Source organism: Prionailurus viverrinus, chromosome A3 (assembly GCF_022837055.1).
Source record: "Prionailurus viverrinus isolate Anna chromosome A3, UM_Priviv_1.0, whole genome shotgun sequence".
NCBI lineage: Eukaryota > Metazoa > Chordata > Mammalia > Carnivora > Felidae > Prionailurus > Prionailurus viverrinus.
Window position 1 is genome coordinate 105,653,817 of NC_062563.1, and position 27,529 is coordinate 105,681,345.

At 41.6% G+C, this 27,529-nt stretch overlaps 1 protein-coding gene across 1 annotated transcript; it reads right to left on the reverse strand.

Annotated features, from left to right (window-relative positions):
- STARD7 (StAR related lipid transfer domain containing 7) lies at positions 1-26,518 on the reverse strand. The gene is made up of 8 exons (XM_047852471.1): positions 25,657-26,518; positions 15,756-15,964; positions 15,136-15,185; positions 13,281-13,391; positions 13,118-13,200; positions 12,576-12,675; positions 3,884-3,968; positions 1-3,036 (listed from the first exon to the last, which is right to left on the reverse strand). Exons 1-8 carry the CDS (start codon positions 25,974-25,976, stop codon positions 2,852-2,854), a joined length of 1,143 nt encoding a protein of 380 aa, XP_047708427.1. The 5' UTR covers positions 25,977-26,518; the 3' UTR covers positions 1-2,851.
- Positions 26,519-27,529: the final 1,011 nt, after the last annotated feature.

A 27,529-nucleotide genomic window follows, 5' to 3' on the forward strand; every position in this document is an offset into this window, starting at 1 on the left:
TCAATTTTTCAAACATTTTCATCATAAAGAGTTGGAAGGATTTTTGAAGCTGCTAGCAACAGAAAACCTGGGGAAGGGTAAAGGTCACAGGAGCACTGTCTTCAAGAATGTGAAGTACTATCCCATGGAAATGTTTTCCTTGTGTTGTTCCAAAGACAGGGCTTGACCCCGATTCTGGTAGACGCTGAGGTGGCACATTTAGTCTCAACATAAAGGACTTCCTGAAAGCTAGAACTGTCCAACAATGGAAATGTTGCTTTCTGTAAGAACTCAAATGCTTCTCAGTGGAAGTGTTAATGCAGAATCTGGAGAACGATGTCAAGGATGCCACGTGTAGGGGCCTCTGCAGCAGGGCGGAGGCCAGAGTCACCAACTCTCCAAACTGATTATAAAAACACATGTGCACCCATAAGCATACAACACCTAACAAGTAGTCTACAAGCAGGGATGGCTTTCCAGTGATTATCTCCGAACAATTTGGAGAAAAGAGCCTTAATGGTTCAGGTGTACATTTGTGTTCACGTAGTGTTTCCCACAGGCAGAATCACACATAAACTCAAAGTTCACGTTACGCTCTTAAGTGTCTCCGATCTATCCATCGCCTTGCAACAAATTTACACTCTAGCAGAACTGCTTGTGTGACCCTACTTCCCACCAGGCCAAGTGGGGTTTGAACTCACCACCCTCCCTCTCCAGCCAAAGTCCCGGTCTGCCTCCCGCACTAGACCTGGCTTCCTCAAATCCTTTCCTCCTTTCCTTGCTCCCTCCCAAGTTTCACTGCCAGCAAAGCTCAAACACTGTTTCCTCAAGTTGATCCTTCCTTAAAAGCAAAGGAGATGGTGAGTAGATCAAGACAACAAAGTGGAAATAGGTGGTTTGTTTTCATTTGCCAAACTGGCTACCTGGAAAGGGCTCATAATCAAGGCAAGGTGGTTAGCTCTGTGTTAGCCCCTACCCAGACCACACCTTGCTGCTTCCATGTGCCAACCCTAAGTAGAAACACTCCAACTTTCTGATCAGGAAGAAACCATAAGCCCAATATACAAGATTTCCCACCACCACATGTCCAAAGACAAACACTCTTGTACCAATCTTTATGTATTTATTCACACATTTGATAAAAATGTCACAGTTAGAAGTGAAATCATTACAATGACATAAGTAACTGTACAGACTGACCCCAAGTATAGGGTCAAGTTGCCAAAAATAGGAACATGAGCAACACGTAGCTCCTTAACACCTGTGCACTCACACACTCTTGCCCACACCACCATCCATGCCCCAACAATCACAGGTGCTAAGTTCAGACATAGCCCAGGGAGCTTTTCCCTGGCTTCTGTGAAGTCCTGGGGATGAGAAGAGAGAAATGATCAGCGAAAAGAAGCTGGAGATACTCAACACATCTCTCTGTTCTGCCAATGACTCAGAGAAGGCAAGACATGAAACACGGGGGCAGTTATTTCCTTGGCACAAAACTTAACAGGCAACAAAAATGTCCAGAGGTTTGAGTCAATCTGAGGCTTAGATCCCCTTTTCAACAACACAAAAGGGTAGCCAAGTAGGAAAAAAGGGGAAAATCCAGCCGTTTAAATTCTACGGAAAAAAGAGAAGGGAGTATTTAAAACTTGATCCCTATTCTGTCAGATTGCAGCCGGACCATAAGCAAAATCAGCCAGGCCAAACTGATACCATCTGATTGTGACTTTACCCAAACAGTGTAGTTTGCTTTCGTTTTAACTCTGAAAAGAGGAGGAAAAACTTTGCAGAGGAACAAAAGGGTCACATAAACCACATCCCCATTATATCAGTATTTGGGGCAAGATTACATCTATTTCTTCACACAGCTTGTCTACAGCTCTGAGAGCTCCAAGGGAGTGGCCCAACCCCCATTCCTCTGCCTTTAGCCTTCCAAGATGGACAAGTCCTCAGCATCCAGTCAAACCTGAAGTGTGAAAAATAATGCCTGAATCAAAATGGTGTTTTCTATACAGTAGGACTATGGAGAAATCCTACTCAAGTTCCCAATTCCTACATTTTGACACAAAGGTTAAAAAAAAAAAAACAAAAAAAAAAAACCCAAACCTAAAGTGTGAGATTTTGAGCATCACCATTGACCCTATCAAAACACTGATGACACAGAAAGCTACCATCTGAAAGGATTCATTTCCCAGTGTTCTTGATAAACGGACTAAGGAAGGAGGCGATGATCCAAATTAATATAGGGCATGAATAGAGAAGAACTGGTCAATGCAAAGGAAACTGCTTTGGGGGATGGTGAGTCAATGGGGTGGTATTTGGGAGGCAGAAATTCCTTGGTACAAACTTGATGTCCCTAAAGATAGAAGCAGGGTGAGGACAAGGCACTTACACTGCCAAGCAATAGTTCACATCCATTCAACACTAGGACTGTTACCAAGAGCACTCCCAATGACCCCTCACTGAAGACTCAACCGGCCAACTGTACTTTCCAGCTGGACCTTCAGAACTGAAGGAAATCCCAAGCGCTGCAGAACCGATGGTGAGAACTGGAATGTTGGCAGAGGAAACTACTCAGGAAGCGAAAAGAAGTTGTCCCCTTCTGGCCTGAGGTGAGAGGTTTGTTCCAGATTAGCTCAATGAAATACTGAATTTCAAAATGCTTGGCCTGAGAATATGACAACGCCCTCATGGATGATTCCTCCTGTTTTGATAAAGAGCAATAAGGGCTCTGAATGAAATCGGACACCAGTTATTGAGTCATCCTGCACTGGTGGTTACAGCAGACGCTTTCTAATACATGTCCCCATTCTGTAGCAGATAAGGAACCGAGACAGGGCTAAAAGCAGCCTGTCCCTTCTTATCCCAAAACCCTTCAAGCGTACTCGATCCGGGCAGGGCCACAACTACCCTCATTCTTCCGCTCTGAAGACGGGGTGGTAGCCTTGGCTTCGCTACCCGTTTCCAGAGGCTTAGATGAGATATAGTCCTTTACTTTGATCTCCATGTTCTTGGCTTTCAGAGTGGCCATGTGCAGCTTCTCCAGGAAATCTGGCATGCCTGGTGGGAGAGAGGAAAATCTGGGTAGGCTGAAATACAAACCGACAATAGGCTCAAAATTAGAAGGCCCTATTTCTTTCATGGTAGGGAGCCAATTCCTTTCTTATAGAGATCACAGCCTAATCAACAACCTGTGAGTGACAGCTGCCTCCTAAAACGTATAGAGTGAAAACAATCCATGACTTCGGAGATCCTTTGGAAAGGGGTACTGATCAAGCCGCATAAGGCTTTTAAGTGATTAAAACACCGCTTATCAGTAGCATAGCCTAATTATCTGCCAATTTTATTTAGACAAATATCAAACAGAAACACCTAATCTCTCCATTCTCCCCCTGAGGTATTAGAAGCTGCCTACAGAGAAGCAAAAGAAAGAAAATCACATGAGGATGCTTTTTAAAACAAGGAATTGGAAGAAAAAGGTACAGTTACAGCTGTGATATGTAGCCTTTGTCAAGATACATGGTAGCCCCTTTCGCAAGGTTACTGTCCTATAACTACCACATTTTTTCCACCAGATTGTATGGCCTCCAACACTATCTAAAAAGAAAAAAATTGTTAACACATTAACATACACAGTCCATATTTAAGGAATAAAAGCTAAGCAACTGTTCTTAAAACTCCCTTCTGGGCACATGTTGCTTTCAGGGACTCCCTAACTCTCATCCCTCTGAACCCCAGCTGGAGGCTTCAATGTCTTCATAGTATTCAAGAATGGACCAGAAAAGATATTTAATTTCTCCAACAGTGCTCCCACGAGACAAGCACTAATCTTGCTTGCCATTAAGAGCTAGAGAAAAACAAAATGCTCAGCCCAGGTTCCAGGCCCTGTATACAAGTGCCCACTCACCACTGGAAACCATCCAACTAACGCAGTAGCGAGGAAACACAGTCTGGGGATTGTCACTGTAGGTCAACAAGTAGTCAAAGCCATTCTGAAAAAGAAGTACAGCAAAAATAATGATACCTGAATTACCCACCACAGCTTCCGTATCCAGTACCCCAGAATGATCATGATTGGACTCTGGGGCAGACAGTGTCATTTTTTACCCTGCGCAGAAAAGCGTTAATACTGAAGACCTCAGAGGTTGCCATTCGTAGAAGGGCCACCCTACAAGGTTGGCCCTTGGGTGGTGTCCGGGAACTCGGCTCCCGGAGTATTCCCAGTCAACAGTTAAGTGTAAGGGTGACTCCCTGTGTGTCTTGTCTGTTTGTGCAAACAATCATACAGTTTGCGCTAAACACCTGTTTTCCTTCTGGGGACATCTGGAATTTTGGTATGTGCTATGCAGAGGATCCCTATGTGACCAGCCCTGAATAAAAATCTTGGGTGCTGAGTCTCTAATGGGCTTCTCTGGGCAGAAACATCACATACCTGTTGCTATGTTTTTGTTGCTGGAAGAATGTGCTCTCCTTCACGGGAGACAGCAAGAGGAAGCCTCCACATGGATTCCTTCAGACTCTGCCTGTCTCTTCCCTTATGATCCAGCTGCGTATCCTTACTACATGACTATATAATGAATCTTAGTCATGAGTACAATTACATGCTGAGTCCTAGGAGTCCTTCCTGTGAATTTTGGGAGTGGTCTGGAAAATCCCAACACATATCCCAAAATGTTTAAAGGTCCTAATCTTTATCAAAATGATACAAATTCTGGGGCGCCTGGGTGGCTCAGTTGGTGAAGTGTCCGACTTTGGCTCAGGTCATAATCTCGTGGTTCATGGGTTCTAGCCCTGCATCGGGCTTTGTGCTGACAGCTCGGATGCTGGATCCTGCTTCGGAGTCCACGTCTCCCTCTCTCTGCCCCTCCCCCACTTGTGCTCTGTCTCTCTCTCAAGAATAAACATTAAAAAAAAACTCCCGGGGGTGCTTGGGGGGCTCAGTTGGTTAAGCATCCAATTTCGGCTCAGGTCGTGATCTCACAGTTTTCGAGCCCCGTATCAGGCTCTGTGCTGACAGCTCAGAGCCTGGAGCCTGCTTTGGATTCTGTGTCTCCTCTCTCTGCCCCTCGCCCACTTGTGCTCTGTCTCTCAAAAATAAATACATGTAAAAAATTTTTTTTTAATTTTTAAAAATTATTTTTAAAATGATATAAACTCTGCCACACTGCTGCTGCTGCTGCTGCTACTACTACCAGCAAACCTTTATAGACCACTTAATGGTGTGCCAGGAACTATTTCAACTTATAATGTAGATACTGTTACCCCATTTTATAGGGGGGGAAACTGAGCAAAAAGGAGCTTTGCCCAAGGTTACCCACATACTCAATGACAGCCAAGATGAACCCAGAATTCTGACTGCAGGGCCCTTGCACCCACCACTCTTTTTGGCTCAGCACTCTCATTGCCTAACTCCAGTGAAGGACAGGAAATTAAGGAGATTTACAAGTGTCCTGATCCTAGGAGAAGTAACCGATCATACTCCATCCAAAGGGGTAAGAGATAACCACTCTTATGTCGCACTTTTTTTTAATGTTTATTTTTTAGAGAAAGAGTACATGCATGAGCAGGAGAGGGGCAGAGAGAGAGGCACAGAGAGGATCTGAAGCAGGCTTTGTGCCGACAGCAGAGAGCCTGACATGGGACTCCAACTCAGGAACCGTAAGATCATGACCTGACCTGAAATCAAATGCTTAACCACTGAGCCACCCAGGTGCTCCTATGTCTATACTTTTTAAAGCAGAGTGGCCACAACTCCAGGTGGTAGAACTACAACTTTAAATTCCCATGGTTTTTTTTTTTTTTAAACCAATTTTTTAAAATGTTTATGTATTTATTTTTGAGAGAGAGAGCGAGCGAGCACAAGCAGGGGAGGCGAAGAGAGAGACGGAGACAAAGGATCCCAAGCAGGCTCTGCTCCAACAGCAGAGAGCCCGATGCAGGGCTTGAACTCACAAACCATGAAATCATGACCTGAGCCAAAGTGGGATGCTCAGCTGACTAAACCACCCAGGTGCCCCTAAATTCCCATGCTTTTACACCAAAGTTCTTTTTTTTCCTGAATGGACTGTTTAATCTTTTATTCGTTTACTCAATACATATTTGAATGTCTGCTGTGATTGGCACTGTGCTGGGTATGACAGAGCAAACAAAAATGTGCTAGTCCCTGCCCTCAGGAGCTTTCAATTAACAGGATAGATGCCGTAACAGAGATACAGATGAATACTATGGAAGTAAAGAGAAGGGAAAGGTAAAACCTGTACGGTAGAAACAGTAACAGTACCCACCACAAAGTTGGCTAGAAGACTAAATTAGTTAATATATATAAAAGACTTTATTCTTCCCATAAAACACTTGGGCTGAGAAGTCAAGAGACCCAAGTTCTCATCCACCACTACTTGTGTTTTAAAAGGAAACCAAAAACAATGATTACCCATAAGAAGAAGGAAGGAACTGGGTGGAAGGTACAGGGATATAAGCAAAATCACTCTAGTTATTGATAAATTTCACTTTGGAAAAACAAATTTTTTTCATAATTTAATAAAACAAAATTAAGTTTAAAAAGCAGTATCTAAAAATCAAAAGTAAAGTAGACAACAGGGAACCCAACTACAAACTGAGTCAGTAAGAAAAATCACAAAGAGAACACCTATTTCAAATAACTTTAAGTGTTTATTTTTGGGGGCGCCTGGGTGGCTCAGTCGGTTGAATGACTGACTTTGGGTCAGGTCATGATCTCACGGTTCATGGGTTCGAGCCCCGCGTCAGGCTCTGGGCTGACAGCTCAGAGCCTGGAGCCTACTTTGAATTCTGTGTGTGTGTCTCTCTCTCTGCCCCTCCCCCACTCATGCCCTCTCTCTGCCTCTCAAAAATAAAGAAACGTAATGAAAAACTTTTTTTTAATGTTTATTTTTTGAGAGAGAGAGTGGGGGAGGGGCAGAGGGAGAAAGGGACAGAGGATCCAAATCGGGCTCACACTGACAGCAGAGAGATGACATGGGCTCAAACCCACAAACCACAAGATCATGACCCAAGCCGAATTTGGATGCTTAGCTGACTGAGCCACCCAGGTGCCTCTCAAGTAACTTTAAAACTCAATTATTTTGTACCCTGTGTACATACCCTAAGGATAAAAAAATATATATATACAAATTTTAAATCATCACATTATTGGTGATCTTTGCGGTATTACTCTGAAGCTGTTGTGTATATTTCAGGTTAAAGCAAATGAGTAGTTATGTTTGGAGTGATAAGAACTGAATTTCTCATCACGGGAAAAGATGACAGATGTAAGACACAAAATAATAAACAACTCTCCAGTCTGAAATTTGAATTAAAAGTATTGGCATGTATTTAAGATTTATCTTTAAAACAAACAAGTAAAATTTATTACTTAGTTCTTTCTTCTGAAAAGACCTAAAAACAATGAGCAAACCAATAGCTATTACTCCTAGAAACCAAATTCTGGTTATTTATTTTTAAAGATTTTATTTTCAAGTAATCCCTATACCAAACCTGGGGCTTGAACTTACAACCCTGAGATCAAGAATCACATGCTCTACTGACTGAGCCAGTCATCACCCCCAAAGCCTGGTATTTAAACGACATTTTCTTAAAAGGAACCAGGACTCCCTAAAGAAATGCTAATTTCAGGTTTACAGCTAAACCTATACAAGATGAACCTAGGATATCTTGTAACAGCAGAAAACAAAAGAACCCCTGAGGTCAAGTCAAAAGGATTCAAGCCAGGAAGATGAGGCCCCTAATGGCCAAAATTGGGACAAATTTGAGTATCAATAATTGTAGGGGCACCTGGTGGCTCAGTCAGTTAAGCATCCAACTCTTGATTTCCACTCCAGTCATGATCTTGCAGTTCATGGGTTCAAGCCCTACACTGGGTTCTGTGCTAAGAGCTTGGAGCCTGCTTCGGACTCTCTCTCTCCCGCTCTCTGCCCCTCCCCCCTGCTCGACCTCTCTCTCAAAAATAAACAAACTGAAAAACAGAAAAAGAATAACTGCAATAGGTTAAAACTAACCAAACATGTTTAAAAACTGAAATAGCTACTACCCTCAAGACAAAAAGCTTCTACACAGCGAAGGAAACAATCAGCAAAACTAAAAGGTAAACAATGGAATGGGAGAAGATATTTGCAGATAACAGATCAGATAAACAGTTAGTATTCAAAATCTATAAAGAACTTCTCAAACTCAACACCCAAAAAGCAAATAATCCAGTGAAGAAATGGGCAAAAGACATGAATAGACGCTTCTCCAAAGAAGACATCCAGATGGCTAACAGACACATGAAAAAATGCTCAACATTACTCATCATCAGGAAAATACAAATCAAAACCACAATGAGATACCACCTCACACCATTTAGAATGGCTAAAATAATTCAGGCAACAACAGATGCTGGCAAGGATGTGGAGAAAGGGGAACCCTTTTGCACTGCGGGTAGGAATGCAAACTGATGTAGTTACTCTGGAAAAGTGTGGAGGGTCCTCAAAAAATTTAAAATAGAACTACCCTACAACCCAGCAATTGCACTACTAGGTATTTACCCAAAAGATATGGGAGTGCTGATTTGAAGGGGGGCTATGCACCCCAATGTTTATAGCAGCACTATTAACAATAGCCAAAGTATGGAAAGAGCTCAAACGTCCATCAACTAATGAATAAAGAAGCTATGATACACACACACACACACACAATGGAATATTACCTGGCAATCAAAAAGAATGAAATCTTGCCATTTGCTACAATGTGGATGGAACTGGAATGTATTATGCTGTTTGAAATAAATCAGGCAGAGAAAGCCAAATAGCCTAGGATTTTACTCATATGTGGAATTTAAGATACTAAACAGATGAACATAAGGCAAGAGAAGCAAAAATAATACAAAAACAGAGAGGGACACAAACCATAAGAGACTCTTAAATACAGAGAACAAACTGGGGGTTATTGGTGGGGTGCTAGGTGGGAGGTATGGGCTAAATGAGCAAGGGGCATTAAGGTGGACACTTGCTGGGATGCGCCCTGGGTGTTATATGTAAGTGATGAATCATTAACTTCTATTCCTGAAATCATTATTACACTATATGTTAACTAACTTGGATTTAAATTAAAAAAAAAACAAAAAAAAAACTAAAATAGCATTAGAAGAAGTCTTCTATCAGTTCTTCCACAGCAAAGACTAATGGTATTTGTCTATAACAAAAAAATAAAAACTTTACCTTTGGAGGATCCCTGGTTGAAAGGACCAATGCATTATTTTGAAACTCATAAATAAAGGAACAAATCAACCATTTCTCTTACTTCCCTTTCCTATGTGCACTATAGAAAACCAAACAGTTGGTGAGGAAAATTACCTTAATGTACTTCAATTAATAACTGGAAATAAATGAAGAAAAATAAAGGAATTACAAAACCAGCAATTTGTTATACCCCTAATGAAATAACGGATCTGAGCCATAATCACCAATCATTTCTAAATTCACAAAGAAAGAAACAGTCATCAACTGGCCTTCTGATACTGTGGTCTTGCCCAAAACAACCAACCAACCTGAATCTGTTCAAGCCTGAGGTTTGAACAGTAACTACCAATACCCAGGAAATACAGGCAGGGGACAGGGACAGAGGAACACATTAAATGATACTATGGAGATACAATCATCAAGATCCAGGACAAAAAAACACTGCTTCTTCAACAAATATAATTGCAAAACAGCAACAACAAGAAGAAACAAAAAAAACAAAAAAAAAAACAAAAAAAAAGAGGGGAAACATATGGACTTCAAAAGACTCAAGAGATAATATGAACAAATTTCAAATGTCTAGAGTCTGAATTATATTTTTTTTCCTTCAAGAATTTTATCTTTTGGGGGGAGCCTGGGTGGCTCAGTCGGTTGAGTGTCCGACTTCAGCTCAGGTCATGATCTCACAGTCTGTGAGTTCAAGCCCCACGTCAGGCTCTGTGCTGACAGCTCAGAGCCTGGAGCCTGCTTCTGATTCCATGTCTCCCTCTCTCTCTGCCCCCTGCCCTGCTCACACTCTGTCTCTCAAAAAGCGAATAAACATTAAAAAAAAAAAAAATTATCTTTTGGCACACCTGGGTGGCTCAAGCATCGACTCTTGATTTCAGCTCAGGTCATGATCTCACGGTTCATGAGTTCAAGCCCTGTGCCAGGCTCCACACTGACAGCAAAGAGCCTGCTTGGGATCCTCTCTGACCCTCCCAGCTCGTGCTCTCTCAAAATAAATAAGAAAAAAAAAAAAAAGATATTTACTTTTTTTTTTATTTTTTTTTTATTTTGAGAGAGATAGAGACAGAAACCAAAGACTCAACCAAAACTAAAACCAAGACTCAACACTTAACCAACCGAGCCACCACCCAGGTGCCCAAACTTTTTTTTTTTTTTTTTTTTTTTTTTAAAGCAGGCTCCATGCCCAGCACGGAGTCTGACGCAGGGCTTCATTTCACAACTGGGAGATCATGACCTGAGCCACAATCAAGAGTAAGACGCTTAACCAACTGAGTCCTGATTCAAATAAACCAACTACAAAAAAATTCATGGACCATCAGGAAAATATGAACACTAACTAGATTATTTGATATTAGGGATTATTATGACACTGAGGTTATATTTTCAAAAATGTTTTTTCTTTTTGAGATAAATACTGAAATATCTATAGAAGAATTCTTCTATGGGTTCTTCTATAGTAAAGCAAGAAACTGTTTCAAAATAATCAGGAGAGCAGGAAAAGGGACAAGAAAGGATATAGATAAGTTTGTCCATGAGTTGATCACTGTTGGAGCTGGGAATGGATACAGAAGGTTCATCAACATGATTCTTTCTACTTCTTTATCTTTTAATTAGGGAAAATTTGAAATGTATATAAAAGTAAAACAAATAAAACACCATACCTTGGCTCAAGGATCTATTTTCCATCTGCCAAGTCCAAATGCAGCTGCCTGGTTTTCAAGTATTCTATCTACATGGTCAATGTTAACTTATCACTCCTCCCTAATCTCAACTTTCCTTTCTAAGTGGTGAGTCTCTGAACCTATTCATGGCTCATTTTTGTCTTTGTCTTTGATAAATCATGTCGTTTCCGCCCCCAGGGCGCTTCCTGTTTTCCTCTATCCAGTCTGCCTTTTCAAGAGACCCCACTCAAATCTTACCTTTTTCATAAGAGCTTGCCACCAATATAGTGGAAGAATTATATAGATAATCTCTATTGTTCCCCCACCCCAACTGAAAGAAATTATTTACTGGGCCCCTGCTAGATACAACACACTTGGCTAGGTGCTAAACGATGCCTTGGCTATTTCATGGTCATGGTTTCTAAAGGTAGCGATGCTGGAACTCAAGTCAGTTTTTTCCCAATAGGAAATATATGGGGGGCAAGGTTAAAATTTTAAAGGAAAAGAGTGAGACCTAAGTCTGTCTCCCACATGGTCTCCAGCCTGACCCAGGCTCCCCTTCCTAAAGGCAACTAGCCATGGACACTAAGTAGCCTTACTACTTCTTTTCTATTTTCTAAAGTTCTAAAGGACTTTTTAACTACAACACATTGTAAATAAACTTTTTACACTGCAACCAGTTCTCTCTCAACCTCATACACACACATTCATACATCCTTATGTACCTAAACAAGTCTCATGAAATATGCTTACACTCAGATGATTTCTACTCCGTATATTTTTTCTTTTCTTTTTTTTTTAGCTGGTCATAATGCACTAAAGTAATTTTGTCTTCCACTAATGGGTAGCAATCTGTTTGAAAAATACTGTTCTAAAAATAGTATACAAATAAACACACAGATCTCCCAGTTAAAAAGAGTCAATCACCACATTAACTGAAGTGAACCACCATTTCTGTCATATTTAAAGTCCCACGTCAGGCAGTATAAATAGAACAACTTGTTGAAAACAAAACCATACTAACACACAGTTCATCCAGCTCAAAAATAAAAGTAATGGAAAGAAACAAAGCCTTTAATTGTAAAGTGAAATACAACTAAAACCAGCAACCACTGGAATCAATACGTAGCAAACTCAATAGATTTGACAAAAAAAAAAAAAAAAAAAAAAAAAAGCAATTCCCTACGTTGAAAAAAAAATTCTTCTCAAAGAAAGGTCACAGATTTTAAAGAAAGCTGAGAACATTATTTTAACCCTCTCATTTTACAGATAAGGAAACAGAAATCCAGAAAGGTTTCAAATGTTTTGCCCACTGTGGTGAAATTTTGATGGAAAAGATGCTCCTTCAGTTCCCAAAGAATGCCGCTAACAGGCCGTCGTCTTCTCCTGTCTCTCATACAAACAGGAATCGTGGGTCATCAGAACTTTGTCCTGGAGGATCTTCCAGGTGTTATCACCCTACAGCAATGGTTCTCAAACCAGTAGTATCACATCGGGACCTCTTAAAAATGAGAATTCTTGGGCCATACCCCAGCACTGTATGTTAACAAGCTCCAGTGGACTCTGATGCACGCCAAGTTTGAGAACCACTGCCCTTCCCAGTTCAGACAAAAGGCATTCCTTGAGAAAATTCCATAGCAGCTACACATCATCTCTCGGATGATGTAAAACTCACCTCATCAAATGACTTGTGGGGACGGATAACCATCTGGGATTCATACGATCTGACCCTTACAAATTCTGGAGACTCGGGAACACTAGGGTGCTCCACAGCACTGGTAAGGAGAAAAGTTAAGGAAACTCAGTAATATTTACATACAAAACAGCGTAAGAGCTAAAGTTAAGGGGAAAATCTAAAAAGCTGACTCTAATTTTTAAAATAAAACAGAGAGTCACCAAGATGAATGAATACAAACTAAGTTCTAAAAACAAAGTAAATTTCCTTGGTGATTCCTAGGCTTTGTAACCTTTGTGTTGAAGAAAAAAGCACTTATTTTTCTAATTATCAATATTAAGGTTAAAGAAATGGTTTAATGAAAAGCTTACATCCCTTCTATCTTCCTAGACTGTCACCAGTCAAAGCCCACTCATGTTCTAGCTGGGATGGATGGGGTCCTAGCAGCACCCCTATTAACAAGACCATGCAAACTCCCACCAGACATCTATGAAGGACACAGCTAAAGGATCTCAGGAGGAGCCACAAGCAACCACACATACCGTGACACCAACACCATCACGTTGTTTTCCTGATCCACGCTATACCGTCGAACATAAACATAATCCCGGGAATACATTGGATACTAAAGGAAAGAACAGGCAGAATTAGTGTTCTGCCTCACATGGATGTGATAAAAGTAAAAATACTAACGAAAATACTCACAGGAAAATGGGTTACCCAGTGAAGAACCTCAGAACCACTAACCACATCCCTCTCAATCACTTCCAGCTTGATTACCAGGGCATCCCACTTTTTTCTATACTCTGTATCCAGCTGTAGAAAGAGAAGAGACTGTCAAGACCTAAGAAATTCAAAACAAAGCTGCAGAAGACTTCTCCAGATGCTTGGACCTCTGACCCAAGGATCTTATTCTGAAATGGAAACCTGACCTAAAAGTGGCAAAGTATGAAAAACACAGCTGTGTTTATTTTAGACAAGTCTTTCAAAATCCTTTCTTATAGGCCAATAGCATTATCTTGAAAGTGAATCTTACTAAAGAAAGGCAAAGCACAGGGGCGCCTGGGGGGCTCAGTCAGTTAAGCAACCAACTCTTGATTTTGGCTCAGGTCATGATCTCATAGTTCATGGGGTCGAGCCCCATGTTAGGCTCTGCACTGACTGCATGGAGCCTATTTCGGATCCTCTCTCTGCCCCTCCCCGCTCGCTCTCTCCCTCTCTCAAAAATAAATATTTTTTTAAAAAGGCAAAGCAAAGGAAAATATAAGAAACAAATATTGTGATAGACATGTTTAGGGAAAATTTAATAGGTAGTGACATACAAATGTACAAGGGTAAAACAATTTTTTAAAGATTGAAACAGACAAAAAGCCCAAAAGTATGAGCAACACTTCACAAAAAGAAATGCAGGCAGTGTATTTTTAAATTTCTAGCATCACTTGTAACTAGGGAATTTCAAAATAAGACATATCATACACATCCAAACTCAACAAAAACTCCATATAAATTAACAAAATTCAGTGTTTGGGGGGAAGTGTGCACTTGCATATTATTAGTGAGTGTTATAATCATTAATTAGTTACTGAAAGCCTGATAAAACAGTGAAAAATCTAAGAAGGAAAAAAAAATTTTTTATACAACTCTAGGTGATCCCACCTCCCCTTTTCATACATTTCCACCCAAGGAAGAAAGGAGTCTTTGAATACTCTTCATCTTTCCTAAATAAATAGCTTCACTGTGGCAATATTCCACATTACTAAATCCTGATTGGATCTGCACTCAAGAAGAAAATGCTGGGGGCGCCTGGGTGGCGCAGTCGGTTAAGCGTCCGACTTCAGCCAGGTCACGATCTCGCGGTCCGTGGGTTCGAGCCCCGCGTCAGGCTCTGGGCTGATGGCTCAGAGCCTGGAGCCTGTTTCCGATTCTGTGTCTCCCTCTCTCTCTGCCCCTCCCCCGTTCATGCTCTGTCTCTCTCTGTCCCAAAAATAAATAAACGTTGAAAAAAAAAAAATTTAAAAAAAAAAAAAAAAAAAAAAAAAAAAAGAAGAAAATGCTGTAAAGAACATTATCGGGTCAATAGATAAAAACTGGAATACAAACAAGAGTAGAAGAGTTGCAAAAAAAAAAAAAAAAAGAGTATAAGAGCTGCATCAATGTTAAATTTAGAGACTTTCATAATGGCACCACAGTTAGGAGAATATGTCTAGTTTTAGGAAATACACACTGAAGGATTTCGGAATAAAGGGACACGTATGTAACTTACCCTTAAATTGTTTAGGAAAAAATAACTGTAACGCCTTATAAAATACTAAAAACATTCAATTACATTCCTCTAATTGACCTTCCCAACAGCCCTGTAAGAGGATAGAATCAGTCTCATCCCCTTGGACAAAGAGTAAGTCCAATGTCTACCTAGATGCTATTTGACAGGAGAAGATACAAAAATAGACAGATGTACTGAAGCCAATGTCTTCGGAGTTAAAGAAATTATTCATGTGGACAGTTTGCAGTGGATTTCCAGGCTTAGAACCTCCAAATCTGGGAAGAAAAATTTACTCACCTGAACGTTGAAGAACTGCCGGGGTGTCACATCTGTGTAGGTTCCAAAAACTAGAATGACACAACAAAGAATAAGGGATTAATGCCACATCCCCATCACTTGCCTTATTCCTATCACTTAACTGCATTCCAATTATAGAGTACAGACAGATCTTAAAGGCAGATTCAGGAGCACCTGGGTGGCTCAGTCAGTTAGGCGACTCTTAATTTCAGCTCAGGTCATGACTCCAGGGTTCCTGAGATGGAGCCCCACATGGGGCTCTGTGCTGACACAGCGGAGCCTGCTTGGGATTCTCTCACTCCCTCTCTGCCCCTCCCCCCCCCATAAATAAACATCAACAACAACAACAAAAAAACATTTGCTATAGAAAAATAAAAGGCAGATTCAAAAACTAGATTATCATATTGGGACAGAAAAGACAGACAAAGACAACCTACAGTAAAGTATAGCAATGAAGACACTGAGATACTTGTCATCTGGGGGAGGCAAAACAAAAACAAGAAACCATGGTAAATTTTCTGATCAAGAATCAGAAAAGAACAGTTTAGAGAGGATGAGGAACAAAAGTCCTGCACACCTGGGCAACCATGGAACACACAAGGCAGCCAAGCTGGGCTCACCTCTGTACTGGTAAAGGTGAGTGCCTGTAATAGGGCGCCGCCACAGCTTAAAGTGTTTCTTATCCATCACCATTTCCCATGGCTGCTCTTTGCCCCCTAAATCTTCATTCCCTTCTGTCTGGGATTTTGGTTCTGAAGGGTGGCGTTCAACTCCAGAGCGCTGAAACACATGTGACATTTCCTCCAACCGCTTCATCTCATCAATGGATCTGCAAAGAAAAACAAAAGGAATGGTGCAGGTGGTTGTAATTAACCTGTGAAATGAAATGTCCACACAATGACTTGCATAAGAAAGGTGTGGGTTTAAAGCAGTATAAAATGAATAAAAACCTGACTTCCTGAGTTTGAATCCCAGTCCAACATTCATTCACCAAAACATTAAATTACTTGACCAGTCTGTATTCTTAATCTGTAAAATGGGGATAATAACAGCACCTACCTCAAAGGGTTGATTATAAAAACTTATATAATTACATATTTTTCCTCCTCTTTTATTTTTTTTTTTAATTTTTTTTTTCCCAACGTTTATTTATTTTTGGGACAGAGAGAAACAGAGCATGAACGGGGGAGGGGCAGAGAGAGAGGGAGACACAGAATCGGAAACAGGCTCCAGGCTCTGAGCCATCAGCCCAGAGCCCGACGCGGGGCTCGAACTCACGGACCGCGAGATCGTGACCTGGCTGAAGTCGGACGCTTAACCGACTGCGCCACCCAGGCGCCCCTTTCCTCCTCTTTTAAAAATATAATTCACATTCCAGAAGAATCATCATTTTATAGCATATAATTCAACGTTTTTTAGTATAGTCACAAGGTTGTGTAACCATTACCACTAATTCCAAAACATTTTCATCATCCCCCCAAAAAACTATACCCATTGGCAGTCACTCACTCCCATAACCTCTCACAATCACTCATCTATTTTCCATCTCTATGAACTTGTCTATTTTGGACAATTAATATAAAGACTATACAATATATAGTCCCTTGTGTCTTGCTTTTTCCACTCAGCATATTTTCTTATGAATTTTTTAATGTTTATTTTTGACAGAGAGAGAGGGAGAGAAAGAGGGATGGAGGGGCAGAGAGAGAGGGGAAACACAAAATCTGAAGCAGGCTCCAGGCTCTGAGCTGTCAGCATGGAGCCCGATGTGGGGCTCAAACCCACAAACCACGAGATCATGACCTGAGCTCAAGTAGGATGCTTAACCGACTGAGCCACCCAGGCGCCCCTCCACTCAGCATAATTTCAAGGTTCATTCATGGTGTACTTAGTTCCCCTCTTTTTTGGCTGAATACTTCTATTTCATTGAATGATACATCACATTTTGTTTATCCATTCATCAGGTGATGGGCACTTAAGTAAATTTCTACTTTTTGGCTGTTATAAATAATAATGCTATAAACAGTTGGGTCCAAGTTTTCATGTAGACACAGTTCCACACAGCTTTCAGTTCTCTTGGGTAGATTCCTAGGATCGAATTTGCTGGGTCATGGCAACTCTATGTTTAACCTTTTGAGAAACTGCCCAATTATTTTCCAAAGCAGCTGCACCATTTTTATATTCATACCAACAATGTATGAGGGTTCCAACTGCTTCACATCCTTGCCAACACTTGTTATTGTCTATCTTCATGGTTCTAGCAATCCTAGTGGGTGTGAGAAGCGTATCTCATTATGGTCTTTGATTTATATTTCCCCAGGGCCTAATGATGCTAAGCATATTTTCAAGTGCTTATTGGCCATTTGCGTATCTTCTTTGGAGAAACAGCTATGGAACTCTTCGCCTATTTTTAAATGTTTGAGAGAAAGAGCACATATGCACCGCATGTGGGGGCGGGGCAGAGAGAGAGAGAGAGAGAGAGAGAGAGAAAGAGAAAGAGAGAGAGTGTCCCAAGCAGACTCCGTACTGTCAGCCCAAAGCCCTACATAGGACTTGATCTCAAGAACCCGGGGATCATGATGTGACCCGAAATCAAGAGTCGGACATTTGGGGGCACCTGGGTGACTCAGTTGGTTAAGCGTCTGACTTTGGCTCAGGTCATGATCTCATAGTTCCTGAGTTCAAGGCTGCTTCGGGCTCTGTGCTGACAGCTCAGAGCTGGAGCTTGTTTCAGATTCCATGTCTCCCTCCCCCGCTCGCACTCAGTCTCTCAAAAATAAACGTTAAAAAAAAAAAAAAAAAGTCAGACACTTAACCAACTGAGCCACCCAGGCGCCCCTTTGCCTATTTTTAAACTGTTATTTTATTGCATTTTTTTATTGTTGAAATGTAAGAGTTCTTCTATATACTCTCAATAACAGTCCCTTATCAGATATAATTTCTATTTTGTCCATTGCTTTGGGTTATCTTTTCAGTTTTTTGATAGTGACCTTTGATGCACAAAAGTTTTTAATTTTGATGAAATCCAATTCACCTATTTTTTCTTTGATTGCCTGTGTTTTTGGAGTTACAGCTAAGAAACCATTACTGCCTAATCCAAAGTCATAAGGACTCATGCCTATATTTTCCTCTAAGAGTTTTAGTATTAAAAAAAAAGTTTTAGTATTAGTTTACACTTTGATCCATTTTGAGTTAATTTTTGTGTATGGTATGAGTGAGGCAGGGGGTCTAAATTCATTATTTAGAATGTGCCTCTCCAGTTGTCCCAGACCCATCTGAAGACTATTCTTTCCTCACTGAATTGTCTGGTACTTTTTTTGAAAATCAACTGGCCATAAATGTAAGGGTTTATTTCTAAAACTCTCCATTTTATTCCAACAATTTATTTATCCATCCTTATGCCAGTACCATATATGTTTTTTAATATTTATTTATTTAAGAGAGAGGGTAAATGGGTTCGAGGCAAAGGGAAAAGGAGAGTGAGAGAGAGAATCCCAAGTGGCTCCGCACGCAGTGTGGAGCCCAACACGGCGCTCATTCCCACAACTGTGAGATGGTGATCTGAGCTGAAATCAAGAGTCCAATGTTTTGTTTTAATTTTTTTTTTAACATTTATTCATTTTTGAGACGGAGACAGAGTGCGAGTGGGGGAGGGGCAGAGAGAGTGGGAGAATCCAAAGCGGGCTCCAGGCTCTGAGCTGTCAGCACAGGGCCCGACACGGGGTTCAAACTCACAAACTGTGAGATCCTGACCTGAGCCGAAGTCGGACACTTAACCAACTGAGCCACCCAGGCGCCCCGAGAGTCCAACGTTTAGCTGACTAAGCCACCCAAGCACCCCCCATATCATCTTAATTACTATAGCTTGGTAATAAGTTTTCAAATCAGGAAGAGAGAGTCCTCCAACTTTGTCCTCCTTTTTCAAAACTGTTTTGACCATTCTGGGTCTTTTTCATTTCCATATGAGTATCAGGATCAGCTTGTCAAATTGCACAAAATAGTGTACTAATTAAGACTTTGATGAGGATTGTATTGAATTTATAGATCAGTTTGACTAGTACTGCTATCTTCACAATCATCTTCGATTCCATGAACACAGCTTATCTGCCCATTTATATGTTTTAAAATTCTTGCAATGATCTTTCGCAATTAAAAAAAAATGTTGTTGAACAGTACAATGTTGAACAGAAGTGGTGAGAGCAGACGTACTTGTCTTATTCCTGATCTTAAGAGAAAACCTTTCAGTCCCTCACCATTAAACTATGCTGCTAGCTATGTCTTTTGTAGATGCCCTTAATCAAGTTGAGGAAGCCTTCTATTCCTAGTTGTTGAATGATTTTTTATCATGAGAGGAGGTTGGACTGTCAAAATGCTTTTCTGCCTGTACTGAGATGATCATGTGGTTTTTTAGCCTTTATTAATGTGATGTATTAAACTGATTTTTATTTGATGAACTAACCTTACTTTCCTGGAATAAAACCCACTACTTCATGTCCCTTTTTATATGTTGTTGGATTCAGTTTGTTAGTATTTTGTTCAGAACTACATGAAGCTTTAAAATATCCAAGATAATACCATATAACCTTCTATGTTCCATTATATATTATTTAGGAACATATGCCTATGTATAAAGACACAGATGGGAATGAAATACAACAAACTGAGATAGATAATCTGGAGGACAGGGGAGATTTCAACTGGACAGGAGTACAGAGAAGTCTTTAATGGCATCTTATTTTCTTTCTTAAATATAACTGTATTTGTAACATTCATGTTAAAGTCTTTTTATACATCTGAAACATTTTATAATAGTTTTTTAAAACATGGCTTATATTTTCGCCTTAACGTTTAAATAGCCCATGGAAAGAAAGATTGCTGGCTGTCTGCATCATATACAACTCTTCTGTTATTCAAGACTGAAGAAGACATCAACTACTGATAGACTGTCTGAAATGCCCACTCTTCTTCAACCTTCAAAAACACACACAGTTCAAGGTCAACTTCCAGGCAGAGTAACCATATTCTTTTACTTTTATTCCTCTACAGCCATATAGCATATTATAATTAATCTATCTTTATACATGCCTCCTCTTTACTAAACTATGAATTCCCCAATGTCCCCAAATCAGTCTTTCATGTCTGTGTTCCCAGCATCTAGAAGTACCTAGTAAACATCAAACACTCCAATGTTTACTGAATAAATGGAGTATATATGAAAGCAGGCCTCAATGATTCAAATACTTATTAAAAGATTATATTAACACATTACTTTAAAAGCCAAAAATTCAAAGTTATACTAGTGGCCCAAGATTAAAAGTTTAGAGCAACCCAAAGTGATGGTGACTGTAAACACCTGTGTTCCAGTCCTCACTCTGCCAACTATGTGATCTTATGCCAAGTCATTTTACCTGTAAATCCCTCCCTTTTTCTACCTGTAATGTTAGGACATTATTTCTTGAAGGTTTCTATTAGCTCTAAAATTCCATTTCTCTGGATTTTAAACTTTGGGCTTCGATGAGAATCCCAAAATAGGTGGGATATAGCCCTCTTTCAAGCCCTAGCAGTTGGAGTACAGCACCTAATTTAAAGGAGGTTAATTAGAGACTTCTGGTAGAGGATGTGAATCTTGAGGAAATAATACAAGGCATGGGATCTTTTGGAGATTATTCTCAGTGATCTTGAAGGAGTTGAGAGTCCAGCAGTGCAACCAACCTAGGGGAAACAAAATCAGCACTACTACCCTAAGGAGATTGATTATTCCTACGGCAAGCTTGGCTGTTCTCTTGGCCAACCTGTACTCTGGTCTTCTTGTCAATGCCCTGAGTGACCTAACATCTTTCTGGTTAATCCCTTTGGCTTAAGTTAACCAATATCACCTCTGTTTGCAACCAAGAACCCTAGCCAGTACAATTTATACTGATGTTCTGATGAAAAAAGTTTAACCATTTTTAAAAAGTTTTAATTTGAATTAAAAATTGCAAAACAGGATTCACTGCTACCACTACAAACACATACAGAAATAGGAAAGGAACTTTATACAGTAAGATCTTTCAGAGAAAAAAGCAAAAGCAAAACCAGAACCAGAATGGCTCAGAGAACAATTCAGGCATCACACAGCACCAATTATGACACTTTTCAGGACTAGTAAAGCATTCTTCAGTAAAAATTAAGCACCACCCTTGAATGTCATTCTTATCACATAATGAAGAAGGGGAGGAATGTCTTCTTAAAACTTCATCAGAGGCTCATAAAATTACATAGTAAGGTTTTAAGAAAATTATATGACTATAGGCAATACTTTTAATGGCCTTCTAAGGTGGTACAGAGCTTCTGACCCATTGCTTTATCAAACTCTCCTATATAATTAAAGGCCACTAGGTGACCTTGATTAAAATTATGAGACCAAGTCCCCAGAGGGGGAGAGAAATGTCTTGTGAAGGCCTGACATTCATACTTGAAATAGCACAATCTGAATGCTGGCACAAGACTGCGACATGAAAATGCAAATGATTCTTGTCCACAGATTCAACGATATGTGAAGGGTCTCAACTTCTTCTTTTTTTTTTTTTAATGTTTATTTATTTTTGAGAGAGAGAGGCAGACTGCAAGCAGAGGGAAGGGCAGAGAGAGAGGAAGACACAGAATCAGAAGCAGGCTACAGGCTCTGAGCCAGAGCTCGATGTGGGGCCCAAACCCACAAACTGTGAGATCATGACCTGAGCCAAAGTCAGTCGCTTAACGGACTGAGACACCTAGGCGCCCCTGAAGGGTCTCAACTTCTAAATGCTGACATGACAGACATCATTAGCAGCACACAGGTGTTCAAAGTCAGTCACTATCCTGTATGTGGAGGAAGGAAAACCTCTGGCCATACATCTCTTTAGCCTGCTGTGCCAAATCCTGTTCGGACAGGGTGAGTGCCTAAACCTTGTTATCTAAGAGACTTAAACAGGTAATAAGAAGAAAGGACAAAAGAGATTATTCCCAAAATAGTAACAGAACCAGCAGATTAGTAAAAGGATTAAGAAAAAGACAGCCAATGCTTACCTTTCTCCAAAACTAAAGTCATTTCAATATGGATTGAGAGGTATAGAAAGAAAATGAAGACATAAAACTATTAAAACAGAGTAAGTACAACCAGGTTTGGCCATGTAAGTCCTGCCCCAGTATAGGGTTTGATATAAGGGCCCAAAATGATTCAAATAAAGCCATCCCGAAATTAGCCATCCCGAAATCAGTAATTTCAGTAAAACAACTGCCTCAATTCACATAATCTCTTCCTTAAATTACAAATTACGGTCAAAGTTAGAACCTTTCAAGTACAACTGTTACGAGACAACACATCTACAAATAACAAAACATCAGCTAGCTCACTGCAATTCTGGGCCAACTGGTTAACGGTAAAATAATGAAGACAATGTAAAAAATTTCAAGTCAGGTTTAATGTAGTTCTGATGATCTAAGAAGGGTATGCCAGCAAAAAATCTTCAAGTGACAGTGGCAAAAAAGATGAAGGACCTTTCGTTGGTCATTTATCTAATTAATAATACACAAAACAATGTAACAGAAGTTACAATTATTCTAAATGCCCTGAGATACAAGCGGGAACCTAAACAATTTCTTTATGAAATTTTACTGGCACTTATTGACTCAAATTTCTGGAGCAATGGACTGTAACTTTTTTAACAGGAGGAGGGGTTAATAGAACATTTTCCCCTAGCCTTTCATATTTCTTAACTTCCTTCCTCCTTTTGTTCTTGTAATTTTTTTTTTAATGTTCCAAAGCAATAAAAAATTACTATTGTATTTTTCCATAAGATCTGTCCTGGGCTCACAGAATGCCAGCTAGTACCAAAAACAATGACTGAAAGTTATTTTGTTTGATTTGTTTAATTGAAGCCACTGGGTAAGAATACTAGGCCAAGCATTAAAAGACCTGATTTCTACACCTGGTGCCCATCAGTGTGCCAGAGTCACTTTGTACACGTTACTCCATTTCTCAAATTTTCTTGCTGTTGCTAAATAAATGAGATTCTATTTGTTAAGATGTTCTCAAGCATAGAAGAATTGAAAGCCAGGTTATTCCTTTTCATTCTGAACGGAGACTCAAGTAACATAAGAAAAAACACACGCCATGTTTAAAGCATACATTCAAAGAGTACCAGCACAAGTTGGTACAAAAACAGCACAGAAGAACCAAATGCTGTGATTTAGGGGCCATGGGACAATCATGCTCTTCTTCCATTAACAATGAAAAAAATGCACTTGTCCTGAGGCACATTCAACCGCGCTCCATTATGGAAGCCACCCAAAATCATTTCACTAGAACAAACAAAATCTCAGATGTTCCAAACTAGCTATAAGAACCTCAGCAGTGCCTCCTTTAAAGCAAATAAAATACTTAAACGACAAACAAAAAATGTTCACCTGAACCCAGAATATTTTATTAAATAAAATATATGACAAGATATTAGAAACATAAGAAACCTATAGAACCACCGTACAATCGGCATGTAGTTGAACAGCGTTACTATTCGTCTCCCTAGCAAGGTAACAAACGTTTTTTTTTAGTTCTCCAAATGGACACCTTCATCAAATTTTAGGTATATGACTGAATTCAAGCATGAACTAGAAAACAAATTGTTAAACGAAGGTCTTTACTAGAACAACTCTGGAGAATCAGAAAGGACCTTAAGTGTTCTGACTGGCCTTCATCTAAGCTTATGAAATTCGCGAGTGGGTTAACAGAGGGCAATACCTCTTCAGGAGCTGGATTAGAACCAAGAGTGTTTCAAATGCCCCCGGGTTTCACAGACAGCTCAAAGAGAAGGGAAATGGTACGAATACAGGGCCTGGCCATCAACTGGTCTCTTTCTGCTACAGTGGGTAGTGACTACGGACTCAAATGTTTACCACATGCATTTTTTATCTTGTTTTCCTCTCTAGCTCCTGCTAATGGGAGGCCTACTAAACAAAGGCTCCAGGACAGACTGTCCATAAAAACACACGAAATAAGCCAAAGAACGTCATCTACCACCCAGGCCCCCAATGCTATTCAATTCCCATCCCCAAACATCTCCCTCTCTTTTGCACCAGGTAGCCCCTTTTCTGGTTTTCTTGTCTTTCCTAAATAGATCCAACTGGGAATTTTCCTCTCAAACTTGACTACTGGGGAACATGGGTATTTCATCATCAAAAAGAAAACGAAAATTCAAACAGTTAATTGATAATTTCTTAATACAAAGGTTTTCCTCCCATAAGTCATTTTATTTCCCATACCTGAGACTGAGAAGTTGCACAAGAATACTAACAGAAACTAGGCAAGCAACCTATCATGCTTTGGTATCTTAACATTTTTGTGAATAAGATTAAGATTTTCAATTGCATTTATATCCTCAAGGTGGATATTTAGTAACTAGTAAGTTTTCTATATGTATATCATAGTAATGCAGGGATCAAAAACCATAGCCTAGGGCCAACCACCTAATTTTTTAAAGATTTACAGGGAAACAAAAATTTAGGGGGTGGAGGGAGAGAGGGGATATCTGTTAAAAGGAAAATACAGAGGGGCGCCTGCGTGGGTCAGTTGGTTAAGCATCTGGACTCTGATTTCGGCTCAGGTCATTATCTCACGGTTGTGGGCTCTGCGCTGACACTTCGGATCCTGCTTGGGATTCTCTCCCTCTCTCTCCCTTTTTCTGTTCCTCTCCCACTTATGCTCTCTCTCGAAATAAATAAACTTAAAAAAAAAAAGGTTACTAAAAAAAGAAAATACAAAGATACTGTAAAGCAAGAACGAAATCAAGGCTTCCCATGAAATTAGTTGAAAACTATAAGGATTAAGATTCAGAACCACAGATTAACAAATTCAACCAATGGTACTGCATTTTTCACCCAGAAATTTTGATGATGATGACAGCGTAACTTCAGAGTCTAATGAAACACTATTCCCTAAGTTGTAGTTAAAGCAGCAAAAAACTGGCCTAATTTTTGCAGGTTAAAATGGCTGGGCTACTGGTTTAAGAAGCCAAAAGCCTTTCCAGCCTCATAATTCTGTCACAGCAGCAAAAGAGCTCTCCTGGCATTTCTCACGAAATCCCATTTGGAATGCAGTAATTTTGTAAATTACACATACTTAGGTCAAATTTGAAGCCTGCGTTGAATTTGCACCTTTTTGGAAGAATTAAAGATTACGTGAACCAATGGGTTACATGCCTTCAAGACCTAATTTGTTTTTTACAACGTTATTTCTTCCGCGTGATGCTCCCTATTCAAAGTCTTCCCACCTACACCAATCTGCATTTCGTTATTTCTAGCCAGACAAATGAAATTAGCACAGAAAGACAATAAAAAAAACATGGTGTGCTAAAACAGGATCGAGTTACTGCATCGTCACTTCAAGTACCACCGGGTAAACCGGACACACTGACCGAAAAGGCAGGCCCCGAGGATCGACGTGCCGATCTCCCAATCTGACCCGCGCCAGCGAACCGGACCGAACGACCTCGTCTCCGGACTCACCTCTGCAACTCCTCCTCCTGGATCCTCTCCTCGTCCCACACGAACGCGCCAGCGAGCGCCGCCATCAAGGCAGAGGCATGGCCAGGGCGGCCGCGCAGCCGGCGCCAGAGGCGGCCGAGAAGGACGCGGCGCGAGGTCTCCGAGTAGAGGCGGCCGTACAGCTGCGCGATCTGCTGCGCGCGCCGCACACGCAGGCCCGTCACGAAGCGGCACTGATTGGCCAGCAGGGCTAGCAGGCCCCCGCCCCGCGCCCCCGCGCGTCCCGCCGCCGCCGCGCCCGCTAGCCAGGCGGCCAGGGCCCGCGGCCTCCGCAGGAACATGCCGCCGACGCGCGCCCCGCCCAGACCCTCTTGCCCCACCCCTCGGCGCCCGCTGCGCGCCCGGAGGCGAACTAGGCCTCCCTCTCAGGGCAAAAAGAACGGGTCCGGGAAGGCGCGGGCGGCCTGCCGCGAGTGCCCCTAATCGGTCGGCCCCGAGCTCGTCTCACGGTCTAACAGGCTTTTCATCTCTCTCTGCAGTAAACGTTGAGGAAGAGTCCCCTTTGCGGAGAGAGTCGGTCATGGCACAGTCGCGGGGGTGGCCCCGCAACCTCTGCAGGAGGCCTTCCTGGGCTCAGGCCGCGAACGCGGCAGGCCAACAGCCGATCAGCGTTGTTGGCTCCCTGCTTCCTTGGCGTCCTCAAGCCGGCACCGGGGCCCTGATGGGCAGCGCTCGGGAAGCAGCGAGGTGGGCGGCTCAGTCGCAGCAGCAGGTGAGGTCCCGGGCGTTCGGCGTCCGCCACATGCGCTGCTCGCCTGCAACCTACCCACTTCGTGGCCACCCGGCTCCTGATTGGGCGCGGTCCGGACTCGTCGGTGCTGATTGGCGCTGCCCAGTGCTCGTCAGCGCTCCTTCCCGCCCCTTCGTGGAGCGCGCCGGGCCCCTAGCTAGCAAGGTAGGTGGCGCGGCAGAGAGCGAGTCAAGGGCGCCTCGGAGAGTGACCCGTAGACCCCGCCGCCGCCGCCATATTCCGACCAAAAGACCCCACCCGGCGGGGGGGCGCGACCAGGTGTCAGTTAGAGTCCTGCGCAGTGCTCAATTGGTTTGAGAGGCGGGGGAGCGTCTCCTGTTTCACTACTTTGAATCTTGGGTGGAATGGGGTCTTGGTATTGCCTCTGCGGGACGCTGGGGGTGTGCAGGTTCGGGTGGGGAGAGGGCGGGACGGTGTAGACGCCTTTGGTGAATGGAGACCTTGCTGAGGCCTAGAAGCAGCTGCCATCAATACCTTCTTCGATCTCTCCGATCTCTCCAGAGGCTGGCCTCTCCCGGAAGCGCTTTTAATAACCAAAGGTACTGGGATGGTCTCCGAGGGTCGGAGTCGTAGCACTCATCTTCTCTCTGAACCCCACGTCGCTAGAGTGGGCCGATGTGGCATCCTTAGAGCCTAGGACACTTTCCAGAGAGCTACGTGGGCAGGTGGCCTGTCACAGTCTGGAAATTGAAAAACCTTTTGGTAAAAGGGCAGCAGATGCCCTAGTTCGCGTAGTAGCTGTCCCACTCTCTTTGACTCAAAGATGTTAGCGTGAGAAGGTAAACAGGTCTCCTAAAACCTACTTTGCACCACCCGTGAACACCCTGGCTAAACGATCTGGAAAGCCGTCAAATTACTAATCTGTACCGATCTCATTAATACAACTGTTGGATGTCCAGTAGGAAAACCTTACACTAAATTATTTCCTTTTTTTTTTTTTTTCTTACAGGTACCTTAGGGACGAGAAAAAATATGTAAAAGGACGTCTTGCTACAAAAGGGGTTGTGCTCATTCCAAGACAATGCATTTAGAAATTTTACTCTTACTGTAGCTATTTGAACCGTTGTAGAGATTAATAAAAAA

Excerpts from the sequence above, each read along its gene's own strand:
- STARD7 (XM_047852471.1), bottom strand. The coding sequence starts at position 25,976 with ATGTTCCTGCGGAGGCCGCGGGCCCTGGCCGCCTGGCTAGCGGGCGCG. Across the intron at positions 15,965-25,656 it reads CAGGAGGAGGAGTTGCAGAG|ATCCATTGATGAGATGAAGC; the intron begins GTGAGTCCGGAG and ends TTTTCTTTGCAG. Across the intron at positions 15,186-15,755 it reads TCACCTTTACCAGTACAGAG|TTTTTGGAACCTACACAGAT; the intron begins GTGAGCCCAGCT and ends GTGTCATTCTAG.